This window comes from Sorex araneus, chromosome 3 (genome assembly GCF_027595985.1).
Source record: "Sorex araneus isolate mSorAra2 chromosome 3, mSorAra2.pri, whole genome shotgun sequence".
In the NCBI taxonomy this organism is placed as follows: domain Eukaryota; kingdom Metazoa; phylum Chordata; class Mammalia; order Eulipotyphla; family Soricidae; genus Sorex; species Sorex araneus.
The window spans coordinates 194,692,152-194,708,310 of NC_073304.1; the positions used below are offsets into that span (position 1 = coordinate 194,692,152).

General features: G+C 59.5%; 1 protein-coding gene across 10 annotated transcripts in view; it reads left to right on the plus strand.

Moving 5' to 3' along the window:
- The window catches only part of MYO18A (myosin XVIIIA), a 106,594-nt gene that overhangs the window by 54,963 nt on the left and 35,472 nt on the right, over positions 1-16,159 (plus strand). For 3 of the 10 annotated variants that reach the window (XM_055133999.1, XM_055134000.1, XM_055134002.1), the window contains 16 exons: positions 2,563-2,706; positions 4,992-5,079; positions 5,273-5,379; positions 5,468-5,644; positions 5,881-6,088; positions 6,294-6,436; positions 7,043-7,143; positions 7,565-7,628; positions 7,846-7,990; positions 10,202-10,213; positions 11,017-11,193; positions 11,398-11,488; positions 11,735-11,927; positions 13,181-13,267; positions 15,671-15,812; positions 15,916-16,075. In XM_055133999.1, coding sequence (XP_054989974.1) covers positions 2,563-2,706; positions 4,992-5,079; positions 5,273-5,379; positions 5,468-5,644; positions 5,881-6,088; positions 6,294-6,436; positions 7,043-7,143; positions 7,565-7,628; positions 7,846-7,990; positions 10,202-10,213; positions 11,017-11,193; positions 11,398-11,488; positions 11,735-11,927; positions 13,181-13,267; positions 15,671-15,812; positions 15,916-16,075 — 2,039 coding nt within the window. Of the gene's footprint in view, positions 1-2,562; positions 2,707-4,991; positions 5,080-5,272; positions 5,380-5,467; positions 5,645-5,880; positions 6,089-6,293; positions 6,437-7,042; positions 7,144-7,564; positions 7,629-7,845; positions 7,991-8,284; positions 8,306-10,201; positions 10,214-11,016; positions 11,194-11,397; positions 11,489-11,734; positions 11,928-13,180; positions 13,268-15,670; positions 15,813-15,915; positions 16,076-16,159 lie in introns of all 10 variants that reach the window. The other 7 variants (XM_012931920.2, XM_055134005.1, XM_055134004.1 and 4 more) reach the window with 4 other exon arrangements.

Below are 16,159 nucleotides of genomic sequence, written 5' to 3' on the forward strand. Positions count from 1 at the left end.
CATGGCCTGCTGCTCCTCTGGCTAGAAGGAGAGAGGCAGGGGACGGGCCTGTGGATACTATAAAGGACACTGACCTCTTAGCTCTAGATACTTGCTCCAGGATTCCAAAGCTCCCAGACCCAGCCTTGCTCCCCCTTCTGTTTTTAATTTGTGCCACACCTGGCGGTGCCTGGGACTTAGTCCTGGCTCTGAGCTCAGGGGTCTCTCCTGCAGGGGCTTGGGAGACCGTCTGAGGTGTTGGGGATCCAACCTGAGTTGACTGCATGCAAGGCAAACGCCCTCCCATCTCTCCCGCCCATCCCCCTTTCTGTTCTTCCTGGGCTTGGCAGCACTCAGAGCTGGCCGCTGCTTTCCCACCCCTCATGACCGCCTCAGCGCAGGGAAGTGACCGCGCCCAGCATGCAGGACTTGGCAGTGGTGTTTTGGTGCAGTGGGCAGAGCCCAAGGGGAAGCACTGGTCTCTGAGAGGAGAAACCGGAAAGAGCCCAAGTATGCCCATTCCTGGGCCAGCTGCCCGGCCGCGGCTCCTGCTTCCTCTGCCGCTCAGGGTGGAGTTGGCGGCTAGGCCCTGCCCACACCAGAAGTCTGGCCACCTATCACCTGAGTCTGGGGCAGGAGCCAGAGGCGGGCGGAGAGCAGGCTGGCCCAGGGGCTCCTGTCCTTTCCCCTCCTCCCATAAAGTGAAAACCAAGTCGGAGCCTGGCTTGCGCCCTGACCCCTGCTGCTTATCCCCTGGCCCCCGAGGCTGTCCGGGCTAGCAGCTTGGCATGGTGTGTCCCCACCTGTCTTGGCCCAAGACTAATAGTGGTTTAACCTCCAGGCAGGAGCCGCCCCCGAGGCTCAGCCGAGCCCTGCTGAGGAGGCCCACCAGCGACTTGAGAGGATCTTCACAGCTCCTGTAATGCCTCCTCTCCCGGTGGCTTCTGAGCCTGTCCTGAGTGTGTACGCGTGAATGTGTGAGTGTGTCAGTGTCAGAGTTTGTGTAAAGAAGTGAGTGTGGGGCTGGAGCAATAGCACAGCGGGTAGGGCGTTTGCCTTGCAGGCGGCCAACCAGGGTTCGATTCCCAGCATCCCATACGGTCCCCTGAGCACCGCCAGGAGTAATTCCTGAGTGCAAAGCCAGGAGGTAACCCCTGTGCAATGCCGGGTGTGACCCCAAAAGCAAAAAAGCAAAAAAAAAAAAAAAAAAAAAAGAAGTGTGTGTGTGTGTGTGTGTGTGTGTAAGACCGAGTCTGTGTGAGAGAATGTGTGTGTGCAAGTTTGAGACTATAACCTGAGAGTTTGTGTGTTTGTTGAACAGATTTCGAATGAATGTGTGGATGAGTGTGAGTTTGTGAGTGTACGTGTGTTTGTCCGGAGTGTGTGTGTGAAGAGCGAGAATGCATGAGGCCAAGTTTTGTGTGTGTGAGTGTATGTGTATGTATATCCCAGGAGTATGTTAAGATTGAGTTTGTGGGAGGGAAAATGTGTGTGAATGGGAGGGAGAATTTGTATGTTTGTGCATGATTAAGTTGAATGTGAATGGGAGAGTTTGGGTGAGTGCATGTGTGTGCCCATGCCCGCTGAAAGGTGGCTCCATCTGTGTGCCCCCATGTGGCTCTCCCCTTGGAGAAATGAGAGACGCCCTCTGGAGAGTCTGCTCCTGAGGGAGCCTGCGGGTCAGTCACTCTCCCGAGATGGCCCTGCTCCTCTGCCCTGGTCTCAGGGTCTGGGGCGTGGCGAGGCAGGGACTAACTCACTCAACGACTCCCTCCCGCTGTTGAGGCCTGTCTCTCTGAACCTGGGTGGGGGACCTCTGCCCATTTCCCAGGGATAAGGCCTGGCTAACATTTCCTCTCCAGAAAGGCCCTTAAGTAACCGTATGGAAAGGTCAGGGCTGGCCCCGAGGCCTACTGTCTCTTGAGTGTGGTAGATGGGAGGTGACCTACTGGCCACAGGTCGGTGGGCCTGCAAGTGGGGCAAGCGTGCTGTGGGTTTGATAAAGGGTTCGAGACTCGGGCTGCTGTTGGCCACACACTACATGATGAGTGGAGAGTTCTGTCACCGCAGGGCAGCCCTTGGCCTGGGGAGTGGCACCCTGGGGTGTGTGCTTGGAGGCATGGGACAGGTCCCTGCTCGTGCCTTTAGAACGGAAGGGTCCAAAGCCTGGCCAGAGTGTTGGAGGCTTCAGGGGAGGGACGCTGGAATGAGGACAGAGGCTTCCAGAGTTCTCTGCCCAGGGTCCGGAGAGGTCACCTCCTGCCACAGTCGAGGGGGGCTGCAGGGTCTGATTCAGGAGACCCTGTGTGGCCAACCCTGCAAGGGATGGCTGCACGTTCCTGCCCACGCCTCAGGGGACGCCTCTGAGGAGTCTGATGGGAAGGAAGGTCTCACCACACCTCTCCTGCCTGGCCGCCCCTCCACCAGGCAGAATGCACCTGCCCAGCCAGCTGTTCTGGCACTAAGCTCCCTACCCCACACCCGCCAACACCAGAGTGCTTGCTAACGGGGCAGGGGGGGCTGTCAGTGTTCTGCCTGTCTTCACCCCTCCTCTTCTTTCTCTCCTTTGCTCTCTGCTGCCAGCTGGACCCTGAGGCCGCCTCTCCTGTGCACAGCCAGGTAGGGTCCTCCCGTCCCCCTCAGGAACCCTCTGCTTCCTGCAGTGACCGCGCGCCACCTCTGGCCTGTATCTGGGCTGGTGTCTGTGCTCAGACCTCGTGCTGGAGTGTAAGGCTCCTTCCCCTCCCAGCTCCCACCCCTGGACTGTGGGGGTCGCTCTGGGAGGCGGGGTCCGGAGTTTGAGATGGAACAGCTCTGTGTCAGGCTCTTGGGGACTGTCTCAACTGTCACCACTGGATATTGATCACTATTACATGATTCTGAGCCAAGGAGCCTAAGGGCCTGGCCACAGCTGGGTGTTTCAGTTCGGCTCACTCTGAGCCAAGAAAATTGCAAAAACTGATTCCGACCCTCCCCCTGCCACCCCCCTCATCTCCCTTGAAGCTGTGACGTTCTCTGTCTCCACCTGCTGGCTAAAGTGGGAACTTCACCTTTGGAATAGCTCTAAAGGAATTAAATTTTCAATAGTCTCTTAACCCCCAAAGAATTGTTCTGTCGCCCATGATTTGAAAAACCAATTTTGTTTAGTTTTTGTTTTGGAGACATACCCAGCAGTGCTCAGGGGCTGTACCTGGCTCTGTGCTCCAAGAGCACTCCAAGGTGGTTCTCAGGGGACCAGGTGGGGTGCTGAGATTCTAGTCTTGGTTGCTGTGGCCACAGTGCATGCTAGGCAAGTGCCTTAACCTTTGTGCTGTCTCTCCAGCTCTGAAGCACAGGAACTTTGTTTTATAAAGCTAACCTTGCTTTTCTTCTTAAATGAGGCTGCTTTAAAATTTTTAAATGTCACAAGGTAACAACAAAGGTCCAAAGGTAACATAATGGGAGAGCTGATGGTGGGGGGGTATGGCTCAGAAGGAGGATTTGGAACTTTTTTTTTTTTTCGGTTTTTAGCTTGTTTTGAGGCTACACCCAGTAGTGCTCTGTGACTACTCCCAGTTTAGTGCTCAGGGGTTGCACCCAGCGGTGCTCAGGAACTGTGTGGTGCTGGGTTTACATCAGGGCCTCCCACATGCAGAAGACGCTTTTCAGCCCTATGAGCCACCTTCCTGGCCCCAAAGTTACTTTTGGCCGGGGGGGGGGGCTGGGTTTGAGCTACACCTGGCAATATTCAGGGGTTACTCCTGGCTGAGAAATCACTCCTGGCAGTGCTCAGGGGTGGCCTGAAAGTGAATCTGGGTCAGCCATGTGCAAGGCAAGTGCCTTACCACTGTACTCTCTACTCCCCCCAAATTACATTTTTTTTGAATGTGAAAATGAACCTCTCTCTCATTGCTTCATTCAGCAAGTCCACGTGGTCATGGCTCCATAGGGAGCCTCCCATCTGAAGGTGATTTCACAGTCCCAGAATGAGGGGGGCTGAGGTCCCACCCCACCTTCCATGGAACTGCAATCCCAGAGGGATGTAGCTAAAGCCAGAATCCATCTTGGGACTGGAACCCAGATCTCTCTGTGTGTCTCTGTCTCTGTCTCTGTCTCTGTCTCTGTCTCTGTCTCTCTGTCTCTCAACACGACAAAGAACCTTCTTTGCAGTATTCTATTTGCTTGCCCTTCTCAGTCAGAATCACAAAGCAATGTCTGCACCCCACTCTGTTCCCTCCCCTGGATGCTGGGAGGCTAATGGTGCCTTATGGCAGGACCCTCCGAAAGGGTGAGAGGCGGGTGATTGCCTGACCCCTGCTGCCCTGATACTCACATACACTAGGACCTTGATAGGCCGTGGGCGCCCAGCCCCCCTCCTTGTTTGCCCTGCTCCCCCAGGCTCCGTATCTGCCTGGTCCAACAGTGCCAGTAGGTGCTTCCTTCTGGATGGTTATGTGGGGTCCCCACGGGGTGCCCATCCCGCTATGCCTGCCTCTGTGTCCATCTGACCCTGTAGTGCCACCTCCCTCCTGCCCACCATCTTTGGCCTTGCTGCTTTATGAGCTTGTAGGACCTTCACGGGCCACATGGCTCTGCTGGCACTACCCCCACCCAGTGGACCATCCCCTGGCAGGGCAGGGCAGGCCTCATGCCTGGGACCCACCTGTCCTTTCCTGCCACCAGCTTTCAGGAGACATTTCTCTCCTCTCCGGTGGGCCACGCTGAGTGGGGTGAAGAACCAGGTGAAGGTCAGCAGTGGTGCCCTGGGAGGCAGATCTGGAGAGGCCTGGGGCACAGTCCTCGGGTTCCCCCCCATCCTTCCAGACCCCCTGCATCCCTGCACTGGCATGTTCCTGTCTGTGCCCGTGTCCTCAGGCTCCTCAGGACCCCTGGGCTTCCCGCTCTCCCTCCTCGGATACCTCGATGGCCCCTGTTCTGTGACAGCCACCCACGAAGTGCTTCCCCGCCCTGTCCCCTCGCCCTGCTGGTCTGGTGTCTTCTCCTCACTGCCTGTTCTCCCCGCCCCCGGCTAGGTGAAGACTGAGGAGCAGATCGCGGCGGAGGAGGCCTGGCACGAGACGGAGAAGGTGTGGCTGGTCCATAAGGATGGCTTCTCTCTGGGTGCGTGGGGGGGCCCCCGAGTGCAGGGGCCTGGCTCCTGGGGTTCCTGCGCGGGCCGGGTGTGGCTTTCTGGGTGGGGATGAAGGAGCAGCCGGGGATACAGCGGGGAGGAGGCAGGACTGGGCAGGTGCCCCCCCCCTGTGGGTGGCACCAGCGTCGGCCCTCCGTTCCTGACCGGGCCCCTACCCTGCAGCCTGTCAGCTCAAGTCCGAGCAGCTCAGCCTGCCCGAGGGGAAGGTGCGCGTGAAGCTGGACCACGATGGCGCCATCTTGGACGTGGATGAGGATGACGTGGAGAAGGTCTGCAGGAGGGGGCCGATCGGGGCAGGCTGGCCTGGGGGCAGGCAGGGCGGGGGGCTTCTGCGGCCTCACCCGTCCCATCCTGCAGGCGAATGCCCCGTCCTGCGACCGCCTGGAAGACCTGGCCTCGCTGGTGTACCTCAACGAGTGCAGCGTCCTGCACACGCTGCGCCAGCGCTGTGGGGCCGGCCTGCCGCACACCTACGCGGGCCCCAGCCTGCTGCTGCTCAGCCCCCGGGGCGCCCCCGCCATGTACTCCGAGAAGGTGCGTCCCCGGGCTCTGCCTCTTCTCCTGCACACCCCGCTGGCTCCTGTGTGCATGCACAGGTGACCTTGGGCAGTGGAGTCCTCTCGCCTCTGACAGGCCCACACTGCACAGTGCCCACATGAACCCTGCCCCTGGAGCTGCCCATGGGGAGGGCTGCACGGGTGTGCGGGTGTGGGTGGCTGGCTGAGGGGACCCCCCTATAATCCTCCCGGTGCCCCCCACTCCTGCCCCAGGTGATGCACATGTTCAAGGGATGTCGGCGGGAGGACATGGCCCCCCACATCTACGCCGTGGCGCAGACCGCCTACCGGACCATGCTGATGAGCCGCCAGGACCAGTCCATCGTCCTCCTGGGCGGGAGTGGCAGCGGCAAGACCACCAGCTGCCAACACCTGGTGCAATACCTGGCGACCATCGCCGGTGCCAACAAAGTGCTTACAGGTGAGGGGGACAGCGGGGTGACTGGGCCTGGAGCGGGGGTGTGAGCTTTTTCTTCTGGACCCCTCTGTGCCCTCAAAGTCCCACTGCCCACCGGCAGTTTGAGTCTGAGAACCCCCCGAGCCTGGGGTCCGAGGGGCGCGCCGGCACGGACTGGCCGTGGGAGCCTGGGCCGGGCACCGTAGCTGACGCAGACGTGTGTCGGCAGTGGACAAGTGGCAGGCTCTGTCCACGCTCCTGGAGGCCTTCGGGAACAGCCCCAGCGCCATGAACAGCAACGCCACCCGCTTCTCCCACATCCTCTCCCTGGACTTCGACCAAGCCGGCCAGGTGGCCTCGGCCTCCATCCAGGTGCGTGCACACTGCGTAGGAGACAGGGGAGGACACGCTAGACATCAGACTCTCTCCGGTGCCTCACCCCTCTGTCCTGTGTGGTGCACGGCTCACCCCATCCCACCCCACCCTGCGCTCGGCCCTTCTCTGGCAGGAGACCGTGCACAGGGCTGTTCTCAGGCCATTTCTCCCGGGGGTCTGAGGAAAGTCAGGGCCCCAGTGGTTCCCTCCTGTGCTGGACAGCCTCACTGCAGAGCCCACCTGGGCGGAGCTTGGCACACAAGAGGCCCCAGGTTTGATGCCCGGTGCCACGGGGCTCCTCCAGCACTGTTGGGAGTGACCTCCAAGCACAGAGCCAGTATTAGCCCCCTGCTGGGTGTGGCCCCCCCAAACCTGAAGCAAAGCAACTCTCTCACGGACAGAGGGAGGGGAGGGTGCTGGGCAGCTCCTCCGAGCCGGCCTGACGCCCCCACCCCTACCCTGGTTTCTGGGTTGGGCCTGGGAAATCTGGCCTCTGGTTGAACCCTTGAGAGTAAGACAGCTGCTTCCTGCCTCTGGGTCTTCCTGGGGGCCTGGCTGGCACAGCGCCCCCGCCTTGCCCACACTCTCCGTGCCGTGCCACAGACTATGCTCCTGGAGAAGCTGCGTGTAGCTCGGCGCCCAGCCGGCGAGGCCACGTTCAACGTCTTCTACTACCTGCTGGCCTGTGGGGACAACACCCTCAGGTGAGACACGGCCGGGGGGGGCAACTGGAATGGGGGAGCACCCCAAGATGCCAGCAGGCAGGACTCCCACAGTGGGTTGAGCTGACGTTTGAGCCCGCACTGGCCAAGCCTGTCTAGGCGCCCTCCACGCTGACCCTCCCTGCCGCTCCCTGCCTCTGGCTGGGTCTCCAGACAGACCGTCAGACTCACTGCATGCAGCACCACTGTCCTGGGCCGTGCCCTGCCTGGGCCCCCTGAGGCTGGTTCCTGGCTCCTTGTGGGTCCACCTGGCGGCCTGTCCTGGGGGGCTGGTGCCTGACCCGGGCAGGTAGGAGAGGCGGCCGCAGGGAGGCTGGGCTTGGACACTGGACAGAGCGAAGCCTGTGGTGGGGAGGGGGAGGTGCGGGGTCCCCACAGTGCTGATGCGGCCTTTGTTTCCTAGGACAGAGCTCCACCTGAACCACCTGGCCGAGAACAGTGTGTTTGGAATCGTGCCCCTGGCCAAGGTGAGGGGCCTGTCGGTCGCCCTGGGCCTTGGGGGTGGCAGAGGCAGGACTGCCCCGGGTGCCGCGCAGCTATAGCAGGAGCTCCCATTGCAGTTGGGAGGGGAGGCCCTTCCCAAGCCTTGCCCCCCACCACAGCCCGGTCATTGCCTGGGGGGGATGCTGCACGTGCCAGCCCCCCATGTGACCTGCCGGACCCTGCCCCCATCTGTCCCTGCAGCCCGAGGAGAAGCAGAAGGCGACGCAGCAGTTCAGTAAGCTGCAGGCGGCCATGAAGGTGCTGGGCATCTCCCCTGACGAGCAGAGAGTCTGCTGGCTCCTCCTGGCCGCCATCTACCACCTGGGCGCGGCAGGTGCCACCAAAGGTAACCTGCTCGTCACACAGGAGTGCTTCTGGGGGCCCTGCCCCCCAACCCCCGTTCCTCTCCCCCAGCACAGACTCATCACAGACACCCCTTTTTCACCTGTGCCGTCCCCTGGCTCCTCCGCAGAGCCAAAGGCTACAGATACCCAGAGCCTCATCCCTGGGCACTTAGAGGACAGAGCTGGAGCTCCGTCCTCTTGGGGAGGGCACTTGGGGGCTGAGGGCTGAGGGGACGGAGAAGGGCGTGCGCTCAGGCGCTCCCGGAATTAACTCTCTTCTGTTCCCTCCCACACAGAGGCCCTCGAGGAGCCAGCGGGTAACTGACCTTGGCCTCTCTCTGGGGCTCGGGGGCCACTCGCCCCATCCTGGTGCTTGCCCTGGGCTCTGTCTGGGGCTGGGCTCTATGCCGGTGCAGGGGACTGGCCTGGGAGAAGCCCAGTGAGGAGGGTGGGGAGGGCGCCGCAGAGGACCCAGAATAGCTGCCTCTGCCTGTTTTGCATCCAGTCCTGGAGTGCCAGGAGGCTCCCCGGGCTGAGGAGGGCAGGGTTCCCCGGGCTCCCCAAGGCCAGTTTTCTCCAGTCTACCCTTTCCCCTGGCTTGGGAGCGGCGCCCCTTCTACTTGCATGTCGTGTGTCAGCCACTAGAGGGCAGCAAACACCGCGGTTGCGAACGGGCTGTGGCTTGGGCACCGTGCTTGGGGGCTTGTGAATGGCCAGGGCTTGGTCAGGCTTCAGGAGCCCTTGGCTTCCTTCGGGAGCGCATGCGAGGGTGCTTCTGCGACTACCTAGTCACCTCTTTCTCCTCCATGAGGGAAGCGGGGTACTGACCTTTTGGTAGCATCTTGGGCTTTGGTTTCCCGTCCAGCAGGAGGCACGGCTGCCCAGGCGGGTGGGTGGTCGGTGCATGGAGAAATGGACATCTGGGCGTCAGGTTTCGGAGGGGCCCCGCAGTGGCACCTAGCCAAAAGAAAATGGGGGGGAGTTAAGTGTTTCTAGTCGCAGCTGTGCGCGGGAAATGCTTTGATTCTAAGGAGATAACAGGTTTTTGGGTTTTGTTGTTGTTGTTTGTTTGGTTGGTTGGTTGGTTGGTTGGCCACACCTAACAGTGCTCAGGTCTTAACTCCTAGTGGAGCTGGGGAACCATATGTGGTATCAGGGATAGGACTGGGGTCAGCCCTTTGCAAGGCAAATGGCTAAACCCTGTACTATATCTCTGGCACAAACCCAGTGTGATTTTTTTTCTTCCTCCTCCTTCTCCCTCCTCCTTTCTCTCTCTGTTTTCTTCTTCCTTCTTCGTCTTCTCCTCACCCTCTTCCTCCTCCTCCTCTTCCTCCTTCTCCTACTCCTTGTCCTCACCCTCCTCACCCTCCTCCTCTTCCTCACCTTCCTCCTCCTTCTCCTCTCCCTCTCCCTTCTCTTCCTCCTCTTCCTCCTCCTCCTCCTTCTCCTCCTCCTCCTCATCCTCACCCTCCTCACCCTCCTCTTCCTCACCCTCCTCCTCCTTCTCCTCTCCCTCTCCCTTCTCTTCCTCCTCTTCCTCCTCCTCCTCCTTCTCCTCCTCCTCCTCATCCTCACCCTCCTCACCCTCCTCCTCTTCCTCATCCTCCTCCTCCTTCTCCTCTCCCTCTTCCTTCTCTTCCTCCTCTTCCTTCTCCTCCTCCTTCTCCTCCTCCCAGCAGTGCTGGAGGTGGGTGGGGCATTCCACTGGCGCTAAGGATCAAACCTGGGGCTCCCACGTGCAAGGCATATACTACAGCTCTTTGAGCCACTTCCCTGGTCCCAAGCCCAAGTTTTCTCTGATCTACTCAGCACTGACTGAGCACAGAGGAGGGGACAGGGAAGGGGGGTAAGGGGAAGAGAGAGGAAGTACTCAGTGTGTTAGCACCCCAACCTTGTTGGATAGTACCTAATCCTCAGCTTCCTGGTGTAGGGCTCTGTGTGTGTGTGTGTGCGTGTGTGCGTGTGCGTGTGTGCGTGTTTGTGTGTGTGATTTTCTGGGTATTAGGACATTTGTGGGTCTCTGTCAGAATGCCTGTCTGAGACTGTGAGTGAGTATGTGCTTCTGAGTCGGAGTGTGGTTTTCGCGCCTGCCCATCCTCTCAAGCCCCCCTCCGCCATGGTCCCTTCCTGTGGGCCCTGCGGGCTCAGTTGATGACTGTTTGCTAACACGCTGTTTTTCTTTGCATGCTGCATGCTGGTCCTTTGCCTTACAGAAGCTGCTGAAGGTAAAACCGTGTTTCTTGTTAGCTTTCCCTAATTGCTGTGATTAGACACATGTTGGCTGAGGCGAGTCTGTCTGCGTGGGCTGCTCTGTTTCCCCTGCAGCTTTTTTGTGTCTCCACTGCCCGGCTGCCCACTGTTGGGGCTGGGGATGGGTGTTTGTGGGCTCTCCTGGCAGATGGCTGTGACTAAGAGGAAGGACCCTAATGCACTCAGTGAAGGGGGGCACTCTAGTGCCCCGGATGGGAGGTTCCCCCCAACACACAGATGATTCTTGTGCCTTGGTGGGCTGCTTCATTCTGTGCCGCCTTCCACAGGTTGGCACCTCTGGAATGTTGGCACCTCTATGCCCTCTAAAATGTTATTTTTGGGGAACCACCCCTGGTGGTGCTCAGGGGCTTACTCCTGGCTCTACACTCAGGGACCACTCCTGGAAGTGCTCAGGGGACCCTATGGGATGCCAAGGATCGAACCAAGGTCAGCCTCCTGCAAGGCAAAGCACCTTACCACTGTGCAGTCACTCAGGCTCTGCAGAAGCAGTTTGCACAGCTGGCGGAGCGCCCCCTGGTGGCAGCAGCGTGGAGCTACTGCCTCTTTTCAGACGTGTGATTCATTCTCACCACCCCTAGGGACACCTGAAACCCAGGCACCTGCTGCCTGTCCCTCAGTGCCTGAAACCCTTCCCGGGTTATTCAGGCTGGCCTTTTTTTTTTTTTTTTTAACTCCCTTTGGAAAAATTTCTACTCCCCGGGTCAGGTGATCTCAGGAGAAAACCCCGAGATGCCAGATTGTCTTTCCTATCCCACAGCTGGACGCAAACAGTTTGCTCGCCACGAGTGGGCCCAGAAGGCCGCCTACCTGTTGGGCTGCAGCCTGGAGGAGCTCTCCTCGGCCATCTTCAAGCACCAGCTCAAAGGGGGCACCCTGCAGCGTTCTACCTCCTTCCGCCAGGGCCCCGAGGAAAGCGGCCTGGGAGATGGCACAGGTACCCGGAGCTCCTGGGCCAGTGGAGCGAGGGGGAGGGTCATGCCGGACTCACTCCCCTTCCAGGTGACGGGGGGTGGGGGTGGACAGAGAAACCAAGCCCCAGGAATCTTCAGGAATTGGGTCATGGGCAGGTAGGGAGCAGAGCCAGAAGGGGTCCCAGGAAACCAAGGGAGCAGGAGACAGAGCTAATCTTGCCCCACAGGACCCAAACTGAGTGCGCTCGAGTGCTTAGAAGGCATGGCGTCTGGTCTGTACAGCGAGCTCTTCACCCTCCTCATCTCCCTGATAAACAGGTGTGTGCCAGGCCCCCCATGTGGAAACTGTTGAATGAATGGAGCCTTGGCGCGCTCAGGATTGTGGAGGCAAAACCACTCTCCACCAGCAGAGGGCGCGTCATTCCCATAGAACGGGAGAGGCGGCACCTCCTCCCCTCCCGGTCTGGGTGGGGATTTGGCTTGTTGGATGCAGGGGAAGGGGCATCCGTGGGGCTGGTTTGGTGACTTCCCCCGGCCGGTTCTGACCCATCTCTCCCTGAAAAGGTCTCTGAAGTCCAGCCAGCACTCACTCTGCTCTATGATGATCGTGGACACTCCGGGCTTCCAGAACCCCGAGCAGGGTGGGTCGGCCCGAGGGGCCTCCTTCGAGGAGCTGTGCCACAACTACACCCAGGACCGGCTGCAGAGACTCTTCCACGAGCGCGCCTTCCTGCAGGAGTTGGAAAGATACAAGGAGGTAGCACTTACCCCTGCCTGCCCCCACCCTGCCCCACACCCCTCTCCGGCCTTTGCATGCTGAGAGGGCAGCGGTGCCATCCCGACAGGCTGGCACCCACCCACCTCAGTTCTCTCCTCAGTTCTCTCTGGCCTCTTTCCCTGCCCTGGGAGGCATTTTTGTGAGGAATTTCTTTTCTGAGAAGTGAAGATATGTCTGGAGTCACCAGAAACCACTCCTCCGCCTTGTACGTTTCCTGGCCACACATATGTTGTGTGTCAGACCTGGATTTCCCACGTCCCAGTTTTCGAATCATTCAAGATGGTGACTGATTGGACTGGAAAGATAGTACAGCGAGTAGGGCACTTGCTTTGCACGCAGCCCATCTGGGTTCCATCCCTGGTACCGCACATGGCCCCCTGAGCCGAGCCAGGAGTAAGGCCTGAGCACTGCTGGGTATGGTCCAAAAACCAAATAATATTGATAATATGATGATTGAATTGGGACCCCTCAGAAAAGGGTGTTCAGGCTGGGCCAGGACCTGGAAATCTCACCCCCCACCCCCGTGGATGTGAGTTGACCCTGCTAGGGAGCCTATTTATCTGGGACGTGAGAAGGTTCAGGAGGAAAGTGACAATAGTCTTCAAATGTTTTGGGGGGACGGGAGAGATAGTACAATGGTCAGGGTGCTTGCCTTATATGCAACCAACCCAGGTTTGATCCCCCAAGCCCACCAGGAGTGATCTTTGAGCACAGATGGGTGTGCCCCCCGAACAAACAAACAAACAAAAAGCCCTAAATGTTTCCAGGAGGATAGTGTGAAACAGAAAGTAGAACAGTTCTGTTGTAGTCAGTTCGACAGAGGTGGACTCTAGCTCGGTGAAAAAGGAGGTTTATAAAGTTCAGCTGTTCCATGGCTGGGAGCAATAGTACATAAGGCATTTGCCTTGCCCATGGCCGATCTCAGATTCAGTCCCATATGGTCCCCTGAGCCTGCCAGGAGTAATTTCTGAGTGCAGAGCCAGGAGTAACCCCTGAGCACCACGGGGTGTGACCCCCAAACCAATAAATCAAGTTCACCAAATTTTGGAGACACTTCAGTGCCGTTGAGAGAGGGAGCGCATTTGTCAGTCTTGCCACTAGGGGGAGCTCCCGTGCAGCATGAGCCGCAGACCTTGCTGATTTGGAGGTCACCTCCTCCAGGTGAGCTCCATGGGTGACCCAGCCCGCTCCCCACACACCTGTGCTCACCACCAATCTGCCTTCCTTGCCAGGAGAACATCGAGGTGGCATTTGACGACATGGAGCCGGCCACTGACACCTCTGTGGCTGTGATGGACCAAGCTTCCCATCAGTCCCTGGTAGGAGTTCTGGTGGAGCCCAGCCGGGCCTTTGCTCTCCTGCTGCTCTTCCTCAGGGCTGCTGCCTGTGCATTATGGGCCGAGGGGGTGGCCGGGGGTGAAGATGCACAGCTTAGAGCTGGGGCTTAGCTTTTCCTATTCCTGGCCCCGGGGCGACTCTGTATCCGCTCCAGAGAGCTGCACCTCCACCCCCTCCCCAGGATGTGGGCCAAGTGGGACTATGCTCACGCCATCCTGTACCAGGCCCAGCCTCTGCGGTGTTCGCTGGGAGCACTGCCATCTCCTAGGAGATGCGGGTCCTAGGAGATGCAGGTCACAGTGCAGGTCGCAGGGGGCCAGGGCCCTGGCTGACTTGGAGAAGCAGTACCCAGCCCTGACCGCCCACTGGGACCCTTGGTCTTCCGCTTCGGTCCAGTGTCAGGCACCTCCTGTCTGGGGGACCAGCTGGCCAGCTGTGTAGCTGGCCTTGGGAGTCTCCTGTGACGGGAATACCACATTGTTGCTTTGCTGCTCGTCTCCCTCCTCTGCTGCCTCCCACACCCTTTTCCCAAAGGACGGACCTGCTGAGCTTGCACAAGCCAGTGGCCTGCTGGAGAATGAGGGCTCCCTGGGGACAAATGCTTAATGCACACATGTCCCAAGCCCCCAGGGGGAAGCTAGCTTGTCATTTCCTGGTGACACCTGGGACCCCTGAGGTGGACTCCCCAGAGAGCCTCGGCAGTGCTCAGGAGGCCTGGGGCCATGAGCCCACTCGGCCCCCAGCAGCAGCGGGCCAGGTGCAGGACTGAGTGTGGTCTGGGCAGTCTTTCCTGCCACTGATCTCCCCTATCTGGCGGGAGCAGCCTCTCTGGGGAGCTGGTCCCTTCGTGCCGAGCCTGTCACTCACCACGTAATGGCTTCATTGCTCCTTTCTGCTCCGGCCGCTCCGGGGCCTTCACTGCCCGACAGTCCTTGGCTCCGTAATCACGCTTCCTAGCTCTGGGGATGCGCGCCTGCAGCTGGGGGCAGGGGAGGCAGCCTGGCGCTTCTCCTCTCTCCTCTTCCATAATTGGAGCCGGGAAGGTTCAGCCCTTCTTGTCCAGGGAAGGGAATGCCTTAGACAAAGCACTTTCAAAGACTGGGGAGATAGTATAGTGGGTAGGACTGTTGGCTTACATGCAGCAGGCTTCCATCTGATCCCTAGCCCTGCCAGGAGTGATCCCTGAGTACAGAGCCAGGAGTAAGCCCCGAGCACTGCCAGGTGTGACCTCTCTACCACCCCCCCCCAAAAAAAAAAGTGAGGCTGGAGCAATAGTACAGTAGGTAGGGTATTTGCCTTGCATGCAGCTGATCTGGGTTTAATCTCTGGCATCCCGTATGGTTCCTAAGCCCACCAGATGTGATCCTTGAGCATAGAGGCAGGAGTAAACCCTGAGCACCACAAGATGTGGAAAAAAAAAACAGAGAGATAGAGGAGAGAGACAGACAGAGAGACAGACAAAGAGAGAAAAGCAAAAATGCACCTTAGACTGGATGTGTGCGCATGCGTCATAGGACTGTCTTGTGTGTGGCGTGTTTGAAATCTGGATCCAGGCCTGAAGAGGTGCTTCAGTGGCTGGAGCATATGCTTTGCATGCAGGAGGCCCAGAGTCGGTCCCTGACACCACATGGTCCTCTAAGCACCTCTGGGAGCAACCCCCAAGCACTGTGCCACACCTCTGGTTATGGCCCCAAATTCTCATCTACTCCCTCCTGTCAAAGAAATCAGAATTGAGCATTAAAATGGGGGGGATTTGTCAGCACCAGCCAGTGTTCCTCCAGGACAACTGCTGGCAGCAGTCATGATGTTCTGTTTCAGTGGGGACACCTGGGCCGGGAGCTGTCGGACAGAGGGGAGGGAGCTTGCCTTGCACGTGGCCAACCTGGGTTCGATCCTCAGCACCCCATATGGTTCCCCGAGCCTGCCAGGCATGACGCCTAAGCATGGAGCATGGAGCCAGGAGTAAGCCCCGAGTACCACCGGGTGTGACCCAAAACAAAAATGGGTATGGAGGGGACCTGCTGTCTCACCCTGGCTCCCCCCATTTGACAGCCACACACACTCGGGATTCCACCTGTGGCGCCTGGAGCCTTCTCGGGGCCTGGCACACCCGAGCGCAGTGGATCTGCCAGGGGGTGATGATGCCCAGGGAGTGAGGGTGACCGTAGGTTCCCGAGTCCACTGTGACCTCCAAGATGAGGGACAGCGCCTCTCGAGTGGGCTGGGGCTCCTGAGGCTCGTCTGCTCCCTCTCACCGGCCCTGCTCTATCTCTGGTGCTGGCCTACGGCCCTGAGAGATGTCAGCAGTGAGTTGCGAGTGCTCTGTGCCCACCGGCTGGGCTTCCAGGGCACGGGCACTGTGAGATTTCTTTGCTATTCCATAGGTCCGCTCGCTGGCTCGCACCGAGGAGGCCAGGGGCCTGCTGTGGCTGCTGGAGGAGGAGGCGCTGGTGCCGGGGGCCACGGAGGACTCCCTCCTGGAGCGCCTTTTCTCCTACTATGGCCCCCAGGAAGGTGACAGAAAAGGTAGGGGTCCCCTCTGCTTCCTCTCCGTGGGGTGGTGGGGAGGGGCCAGGCGCAGCCTCAGGCCTGCAGCCCGATGTCTGCATCTTGCCTCTCCCGCCCCTAGGCCAGAGCCCCCTCTTGCGCAGTGGCAAACCACACCATTTCCTCCTGGGCCACAGCCACGGCACCAACTGGGTGGAGTACAACGTGGCCGGCTGGCTGAGCTACGCCAAGCAGAACCCCGCCGCCCAGAACGCCCCCCGGCTCCTGCAGGACTCCCAGAAGTAAGGAAGCCGCTGGCCCTGCCCTTGCCCCATCTGGGGGCCGTGTTCTGGGCTCCCCTGAGCGTGACCTCAGAATAGGGGGCA